At 35.6% G+C, this 10,025-nt stretch overlaps 1 protein-coding gene across 1 annotated transcript; it reads left to right on the top strand.

Annotated features, from left to right (window-relative positions):
• Window positions 1-4,765: 4,765 nt before the first annotated feature.
• On the top strand, window positions 4,766-5,749 carry LOC107504355 (olfactory receptor 56B1-like). Its single transcript, XM_016133490.2, has one exon. It carries the CDS (start codon window positions 4,766-4,768, stop codon window positions 5,747-5,749), a length of 984 nt encoding a protein of 327 aa, XP_015988976.2.
• Window positions 5,750-10,025: the final 4,276 nt, after the last annotated feature.

The following is a 10,025-nucleotide window of genomic DNA, read 5'->3' as shown; positions in this document are numbered from 1 at the left end:
ACTATTATCAACAGGACGAGTAATAATAAATGTTTGCAAGGATGCAGAGAAAAAGGAACCCTCATACACTTCTGGTGGGACTGCAAATTGGTACAGCCACCATGGAAAACAGTATGGAGGTTCCTCAAAAAACTAAGAATTGATCTACCATATGATCCAGCAATACCTCTATTGGTCATTTACCCCAAAGACTTGAAAACTTATATCTGAAAAGATATTTGCACACTAGGACATGGAAGCAACCAAAGTGTCCTGCAATAGATGATTGGATAAAGAAGCCACGGTACATATACACAGTGGAATAATACTTAGCCATAAGAAGAGATGAAATACTGTCATTTGCAACAACCTGGATGGACCTCAAGATAATCATGCTAAGTGAAATAAGCCAGACTGAAAAAGTTGAAAATCACACAATATCACTTACATGTGGATATAAAACTAAAAGGAACAAAGGAACAAAGGAACAAAACAATAATCAGAGACTCATGGATGTGGACTATAGAACAATGGTTACCAGAGGGTAGGGGGTGGGGGAGGAAGGAAGAGGTAAACAGGATAAAAGGGGTCAAATATATGGTGACTGAAAGAAATCTAACTATGGGAGATGAGCACACAGGTTAAATATATATATATATATATATATATATATATATATATATATATATGCCTTAGTGTTAAAGTGTATAGCTCAAACTTATTGGATTTCATTAACTAATGTCACCATAAAAATAAATTAATTTAAATTAAGAAAGTAAATAAATAAATAAAATCTTTAAGAAAAAAAGAATAAAAGAGGAGACATTACAACCTATAAATACATAGGATCAGAAGAGACTACTATAAACAATTTCACACCAACAAATTGGATAACCCAGGAGAAAATAGTTTTTATTCCCATAATTGTCAACTAATACACTGATGATTCCCATTTTCTTTCTCAAATTGCTACTTTGCTCTCTGGGACTATTTGCCCATATGTGGACTAAATAATCTTTATATAGTTACTTCAAAGGCCCCTCATGTTTGTCATAATTGAATCTGAATTCATTCTCTTCCCCTGTAACCTGATATCATTTACATTCTTAAGGAGGAATGTGAATACCATCACATGCCAGCCCCCTGCATATAGCAGGAATTTAGAGTTGTTCTTTGGTCAAAAAAATGATCAATTTCACTGCCAATGTATATTCTAATTTTATCCAGTTTTCTTCATCTTCACTTTCTCTATTTTAGTTCAAGGTATAGCCATCTCTACTTTGGATTACAATTGCCTATATGATTCACTTATATTTACTCTCATGACATTTAATCTGGTCTCCACATTTCCGCTTTGTCCGAATTCTGAAAAACTTTCAGTGGTCTCTTATTATTTTAGCATTAATATGCTTACACATCTCTGCTCTCTGAGAGCCCAACAGCTCTATTTCACACCATACCTCATTTTCCACCACATCTTAGGGCTCCAGCTACATTTATCATCTCTTATTACCTTGAATATAACATGATCCCACTCACTTCGGCATCTTAAATTTTCTGGAATCCTTCCTCTTCCTCCTTTTCCAATAACCAAACACATAGTTAGCTGCCGCTCACATTTGGCCTCAAATACAAACTGTGTTTCTTTGGAAAATCCTCCTTGGACAACAAGATTAAGTGAATTCTTCTTGTTATATGCTCTCGTATCTCTGAGTACATTTGTTTTAAAACAATTATCCCAGTTTATAAGCATATGATTGCTTGATAACTTATTTAGTATTTTATCCCCAACTAAACGACAATTTCCACAAGGGCAGAGACCATGACGGTTTTCTAAACACAGCAGGAACTCAATACATATTTTGGGATGAATGAGTACTTTATCCTTTTAGAATATATTTTAATAAAGCATAACCTCTTAACTACAGAATTTAGAAGCCCCTGAAACATTGTACTAAAGAACAATTCAAATATTCTAATAAAATTGCCCACCCTTTCTAGGACTATATTGGTTTCATAAATGAGGGCATTTTTCTGTTTATTTAAGTCGTCAGGAGACATTAATAGGAACCATACCTCTGAGTTCATCTTCTTTCAACCTTTTGGGATTTAACATCCTAGGAATTCACCTTTCTCTATGGGCTCTCTTCTCCTGTCTCCAAAGGAGGCCTATTATCCTTAGATCGCTGAGCTGCTTATTACTCCCCATAAATTCCAGAAGCTCTTAATTTCCAGTCTGTGTGCCGCTGAGAACACAGTCTGATCTCATGTGAAAGCTCTTCTTTCAGGAAGTTGTGTCTTTGCCCTGTAGGAAACCCTGAAATTGCCAGGACCTCAGATTGTGTTTCTGTTCATTGTTACAGTAAATACTAAAAACTTGGTATGGTCATGTTGGCGAAATCTCAGAGCATCAGATGGCATATCCTTCACCTTTTTAATGTTGTTTTGACAACATGCTGCACAAGAGATTGACTTTTCTCTCTGCCCTACAAGATATAGGGGCTTGGAGAACATTTTCAAGTAGTTTAGGCCAGAATCAGAAAATACCGTAGTTGCATGATGCTCTAGAAATCACTTAATCTACAAAACAAGGGTGAGATTATCTTTAGGATTAATATATTAGCTGCTTTACATAGCAGAATCACACTTCATCCCCTGCTAACCTCTAATTGCTAAAATAAATAATGATTTTAAAACAAATATTTCTTTCTGTTAACTCAAACCTGCTCCTTAACTGTATCACACAGACGTCAATTAGGGAAAAACATTTAAAAGAAAATGGGGGAAAATGTCAAAGATACAAGATGGTGTATTTGATATGAGGATGTATAATAATAAATAATTATTTGCCAAAAATGCCAGTCCCTTGTGCAGTCAGCTCTCAGGATGGAGCTATTATACTGAAATCCTTCAGAACTGCCATCCAAAAGTCCAAAGTCAAATTGGCTTCATCTCATAATCTGTCTGTATTTGTTATGAATACATTTAGATGATTTTAGCATTCCTCAAATTACTTTCCCATTAAAGAATGATTCACCCATAATTGGGTAGTATATGTTTGTCCAAACATAGAAGAAGAGAAGTATATCTTTAAAAAATGCAACTAGCTGCTAATAAGAATCTTCTCTTGTTGATGCTACCACAGGAAGGTTTTAATTTCTTTCAGATTTTTTTTCTGTATTAAAAGTTATTATATCAGGAATAAATCCATAGATAATATAATTAAATAGTTAATACTTCTACTTTAAACATATTTAAAAACTTTGGTACATAATTATCCAGTCACTCTTTTTTCTTGCATATAAACCTACAGTAGCTTCTACCATGGCAAAACTATTAACAATGAAATGCCTTGAAAAATTAGTAAACAGCAAATATCATGTGTATCTGAAAGGTAGAATACAAGGTAGTTATAATCGAGGGATTGTTGTAGAACTGTACACCTGAAACTGACTGGATTTCATTAACCAATGTCACCATAATAAAACAAACACACAAATAAAAACCAAGGGATGATACTCAATGAATTTATTCATATCTGAGAGTGTCTTATGCATGATAAAGGAATTTGAAGTTTATTTGAACTAAAATGTGAGGGAATGTTTTATTTTAACTGAGGGAATACCCATTTTAGAAAGATCAGAATGCCGATGAAAAGAAAGAAGCATGGGGAAATTAGAGACTAGTGTGACCAGCCAAGATTACAGAAGCAATGGCACTGATGACAAGGAGTGCATATGAGTGGAGCAAAAGAAAGACATCAACACAATAAGGAAGCAATGGAAAGAGAAGTCTTGTTGGTTAGTTTCAGACTTGGCTGATTGGGCCCCTGTACGAAATAAAAGGTACATGAAAAACAATAGTCTGAGGAAAGATGAGTCTATATTGAACATGATTCTGAATATATAATGTCAGTTTCTTCAATGTGATGGACAAGTGGTTCTTGTTTACTAAGTAAAATCAAAAGCTTCTTATTACCTCTATCTAAATCCTGTATTTATATGTCTTTATAGGTTCTCTAAGACTCAACTAGAAAAAGAAATAATTTGATAAGATTTGTCTCCATGCCATGACTACTTAAATCAACAAATTCAGTCACATGCTCACTTAACTTCTCAAGCTATTCTTTTGTGACCATCTCAGAAGACCATGCAAAGTAGAATGTCGAAGAAAAGCTTTCCTTCCCCAATCAGGAACATGCTTTAAGTCTGCAAATCTTTAAGAGTTTATGATATAAAAATTTTGGAAGGCTATATAAAAATTTAATAGATATATGTAATGACTGGAATAATGTATCTACAAAGTTTAATCTCCTACAATTTTGCATTCTTAAAAATCTACTTATTGTCAATTAATAAAAATCTGAATCAAGAAAGACTGAGACAAATATGAAGAAAACAAACACATCAACCTGATTCCACAAATATTCAGAAGAGACGAAGGAAGGTTAAAATATTACCCAACTAGAATCATGTCTATGTGGTGATCCCAACCTGATATAACTGAGGTCAATACAAACAGAGGTTTGAGATTCATGCTGAATTTTCTCTTAATAGTCAACATTGATAATTGTTACTTTTAAGTCTATCTTCTACTACTGCTAAAGCTCTGGAATTTAATTCAATTCATCTTAAATGGCTGTAAGAGATGGGCTATAGAATTCATGTTACAACACCAAACTATACTGTATGGAGACAGTTTAAAAATAATGATAATGATAATCACGCTCAGGGAAAGTAACTTTGAAAAATGTTTTTTTTTTTTTCTCTCTCTCTCTTAGGAAAATATGTCTGCATCTTTGAAAGACTCCAATAGCTCCAAATTCCAGGTCTCTGAGTTTGTTCTTTTGGGATTTCCAGGCATTCACAGCTGGCAGCACTGGCTCTCTTTACCACTGGCACTGCTCTACCTCTCAGCAATTGGTGCTAATATCATCATCCTCATCACCATCTGCCAGGATCCTGGTCTGCAACAGCCCATGTACTATTTCTTAGGTATTCTCTCTGTGGTGGACATGGGCTTGGCCACTACTATCATGCCCAAAATTCTAGCTATTTTCTGGTTTGATGCCAAGGTCATTAGCCTTCCTGAGTGTTTTGCTCAGATTTATGCCATTCACTGCTTTGTTGGCATGGAGTCTGGTATTTTCCTCTGCATGGCTTTCAATAGATATGTAGCTATTTGTCACCCTCTTCGCTACCCATCAATAGTTACCAATGCCTTAATCTTAAAAGCTGCACTGTTCATGGTACTTAGAAATGGCTTATTTGTCATTCCAGTGCCTGTGCTTGCAGCCCAGCGTAATTATTGCTCCGAGAATGAGATTGAGCATTGTGTATGCTCTAACCTTGGGGTCACAAGCCTGTCTTGTGATGACAAGAGGTCAAACAGCATTTGCCAGCTGGTTTTGGCATGGGTTGGTATGGGGAGTGATCTAAGCCTTATAATATTGTCATATACTTTAATTCTGCGTTCTGTACTTAGACTGAACTCTGTGGAAGCTGCATCCAAGGCTCTGAGCACTTGCAGCTCCCATCTCATCTTTATTCTCTTCTTCTACGCAGTCATCGTTGTGATTTCAGTAACTCACCTGGCAGAGACCAAGGCAACTTTGATTCCAGTTCTACTCAATGTGCTGCACAACATTATCCCTCCTTCCCTCAACCTTATGGTTTACGCACTTAGGACGAAAGAACTCAGGGCAGGCTTTCAAAAGGTGTTTCATTTGCGCCTCCAAAAGAAGTTAAGGCACAAAAGACCTTCTCCATGATATACATAAACTTCAGCTTTTTCTAAAGTATTTAGAATTTCAAAATGATGGGGAAAGTGCATTTTTTGAAGTATTTTTCACATTTTTATATATACAATCATGAAATCACCTGAAAGTAAAAAATGTGTCATAATGGCTCCTGAATATTAACAAAAGCTAAATATATGTGAGAATATAGGAAGACTTTCTGCCAAACCAATCAAATGGGATGAAAGACCAAAGTTAATGACCTATCTATCTTCTAAAATAAAAATAAAAATAATAACAAACATACACATATACATATAGGCAACCAAAGAAGTAAGTGACTGGGACATGATAAAGATCATACTTCCTCCTTGGTAGGTGCTCTAAATTTGTTCTGAACAAATGTCATGCCAGTAAAATGAATGCAGAGGCAGTAAAAGAACATATTTCAGATGAGCGAAACCAAACCAGACTGTGATGGGGCTTTGGGTGGAGTATAGTGAGATGACCAGACTTTGACAAACAAAATTCAAAAGAGATCATGATAGATGATAGGTAGATAATATAGGTGATAAATGATAAATGGATGGATGGATGGATAGATAAAAGAGAGAGAGATAGAGACAGGAGAGAGAGAATTGAGAATCTAGCTCCTGCTCCATTTGCCTTTCCATATTCAGCGCCCATTCTGCATTCTTCTGGACTCTGGTAGTCTGAAGCTTATATACTGTATAATCCAGACTCCTTTGTCTTCTAGCATTTGGTTGGATTGAGACAATGGGAGGCACTGAGAGGAAATTAGAGTGTAGGAAGTGAGTTTGCGTTATTTATTCTTCTACTTCCAGCCATTTTTCACATAAAGAGTCTGAATAGATGTGTCCCTTTAGCACTTGCCAGGCATCCCATCTGCTACAGCTATGGCTCTTAGCAATTTACCTAGGAACACATTCTTCCCTTTCTCCTTCAGTTCAAGTGGTTGATAAAGTATGATATTGATCTCTGGGTATCCAATATCCATTACTTCTTTCAATGTCTATTTTTATTTTCTTAACCTCATCTGCAGCTCAGTTAATAGCAATTTTATTAAATTCTTTTCAGACCCCCATTTGTGCCTTTTGATTCTTGCTGAGGCCCTGACTGACTCACCAGCTTTACCTAAACCACTGCCACCTCCACTGTCACCATTACTGTGACTACAGCCACACAAGATTATAGGCAGCTTGAATGGATGAGATCTCTAGATGAACAGAAATAAAGAAGTCTGTAGGGCAGGAAGCAGATGCAGGATTTATATTACAGTGAAACATTTCACCTTGATTTTTTTTTCACAGTCTTAAACCAATGAATAGCAGAAATAGGGCTTGGGTTATTAGTGTCATGTATTTTATTATGATCTGGGCTGGTTTCTACTGAGCCCATGATCAGAGTGTTTCATTAACTAGCTGGAATATTTTATGGATTATTGCTTAAAAAAATGAGTTAATTTGAGGTGTAGACTTACAGATGTCAGTAGGTCTATTACATGTGTATATGTTCACCCCCTTTCCAGTTAAATATGAAAAGTAAGTTCTATCAGTTCTCAGGTATGATGGAAATATTGTAAAGGATCTTCCTTATTAGTATGGCTTTCTACATAAACTTAAATTCATTTATATTCATTTAAAGGCTGGTAAAAAGAAAATCCAATGTTCTATGAACTCATAAAATTATTTCTTTAATAATAATATATTTTAGGACATTTAGATAATTTAATAAAATATAGGTTTGATATTTTCAATAAGATACAATAAGATGGTAATTTTATTAAAGAACAATGACCAAGATAAGGAAGAAGTTCAGTGAACCAGAAATAACATATTCCACCAGAGATAATTTGCGCATTAGAGTTTAACAGATTTAGACTTATTAGAATGGTTTTCACAAACTCTGTGTCAGTATTGACATCTTTCCTACATTATGCTCAGTAATTCATAGTGTGTGTGGCTTTTTAAATTCCTTTTTTCCTTTTCCAGGCTCCTCCACCACCCCCAACTTTTCTCCTCTCTGGCAATCATCAGTTTGTTCTCTGTTTCTGCGAGTCTGTTTTTATTTTGTTTTGTTTGCTCATGTTTTGTTTTGTTTTGTTTTAGATTTCACATATAAGTCAACTCATATGGTATTTGTCTTTCTCTAACTTATTTCACTTAGCATAATGCCCTCTAGGTCCATCCATGTTTTCACTAATGGTAGGATTTCATTCTTTTTTATGTTTGAGTAATATTCCATTATACACACATGCACACATACACATACACATGCGCACGCATGTACACACACACACATATGCTGATTCTTCTTTATCTATTCGTCTATCAATGGACACCTAGATAGCTTCCATATCTCATCTATAATAATATTTTGGTAAATAATGCTGCAACGAACATAGGGGTTTATATATCTTTTTAAATTAATATTTTATTTTTGGGGGGCAAATATCCAGAAGTGGATTATTTATTATAATTGCATTCTATCTTCTAGCTTAGCATACATGCAAGAAGAAATAAAAACTAATAGTGGAAGACCCGAATGCACTTCTTTTTGTCCAAGACTAATTAAGAGTATACAAAATAAATAAGCCTAAAAAATGAGATAGTTACTGTAAATATATACTGAACTTACACCCTAATAATAGACAACATTCATCTTTCTCAAGCAAGCACATGTAAAATATTAACCAAAACATTATATTCTTGTTAATGAGCTCACATCATACCATTGACAAGCCCTGTGGAAAAAATAATACAAGCATCTATCATCAAAATGCATTAAAACTGGTAATATAAACTTTAAAAATAGCATTTTAAATAAGTAAACAATAACACAGTTAAACAAATTGTCACATAACTATTGGAATAAAAGAGGGGAGCTCAAATACAAAAATAATAAGAATTTATTTTGAGGAAATAATCTGATGAAAAATGTTCTATTTTACATACATATCATTTATTATAGTGTTTCTTTTAAAGTGATATGTAAGTATAAGAATAGAATAGTTTAAATTAATTAAATACATCTGCAATGGACTTTTTAAAATCATAGTAATCTTGTTTTGGAATGAATTAGTTATATAATGTTAATGAAAATACCAGTTTATGTTGTAATACATTATAATCATTTTTTTGTTAAAATGTATGTGATAAATACATATCAATACATTCACATATATGTATTTTTTAATTAAGATAAATATATACCAGAAGTTCCCTCTAAGCTATAGAACAATGAATGCTTTTTAGTCACCTTTAAAATATCAATTTTTCTAGGATTCTGGGAAAACATGATGGAGTGAGAGACATCCTCAAATTTCTCCCCTTGAATCGACAATAAATTGAACATCTAAAATTGGACAAAAAACACCCAACCTGCACACCAGCACATCTGAGCGTGGGATCTGCTAAGAGCTACCACAGGTCAGAACCTTGGGTGTTGAGTGATGGACTGGAACAAACAAAGAAACTGCCTCTCACAGTAGGAGTTCCTTGTAAGAGGAGGGGGAAGGGTGAAAGTGCAGCGACTTCCCTGATCAACCCTGTCCTGGAAGTTCTGGACGTTTTTATGCAGCCAGCAGCAGGGCTCAGTCAACAGGGCAGAAAGCAGAGAAGTGGGACTGGACAGTAGAGAAACAACTGTTGATTTTACCAGGCCCAGATGCAAAATCAAGGCTGAGCAGCAGCCCCCAACCCCCAACCCAGAGAACCCCTCCCCCCCATACCCTACCAGAGTGATCACTGCAGAGCCTCAGGGGAATCTGAGCAAAAGCTGCAGAGACTGAATCTATCTCTTTCAGCCTCTGGAACTCCTCCTTTGCAGCGACTTCCCTGAACAGCCATGCCTGGAAGTGCTGGGGCTTTTCTAGGCAGCCGGCTGCAGGGCTCAATCATCAGGGCAGAAAGCAGAGAAGTGGGACGGAACCACAGAGAAACAACAGTGGATTTCTACTGGCTCTGGTTAAAAAACCGAGGCTTAGCCACAGCCCTCAACCCCCAACCCAGAGCCCCCCCCCCCCCAATAACCTCCAAAATTCATCACTGAGGAGCCCCAGGGGAATCTGAGCAAATACTACCAAAACTGTTGCTAGCACTGACAGGTACTGAAATGGAGAGTATCAAGTGTGATTAAAATCTATAAAAAATAAAAGATACTAGGCTCTATATAAAGTGGGGATCCAAGAGGCTTAGATGCCACTTACATGAAACCAAAAGAAAAGTGCCTCTTTGTAGCAGGTTAAAAAGAGAACGTGATATAATAAATCTTTCTGAAAAAGCAGCAG

The sequence above is a fragment of the Rousettus aegyptiacus genome, unplaced genomic scaffold (assembly GCF_014176215.1).
Source record: "Rousettus aegyptiacus isolate mRouAeg1 unplaced genomic scaffold, mRouAeg1.p scaffold_m13_p_5, whole genome shotgun sequence".
Lineage (NCBI taxonomy): Eukaryota > Metazoa > Chordata > Mammalia > Chiroptera > Pteropodidae > Rousettus > Rousettus aegyptiacus.
This window is presented reverse-complemented; position numbering and strand designations above follow the sequence as displayed.

Coding starts and splice junctions, on each gene's coding strand:
- LOC107504355 (XM_016133490.2), top strand. CDS start 4,766: ATGTCTGCATCTTTGAAAGACTCCAATAGCTCCAAATTCCAGGTCTCT.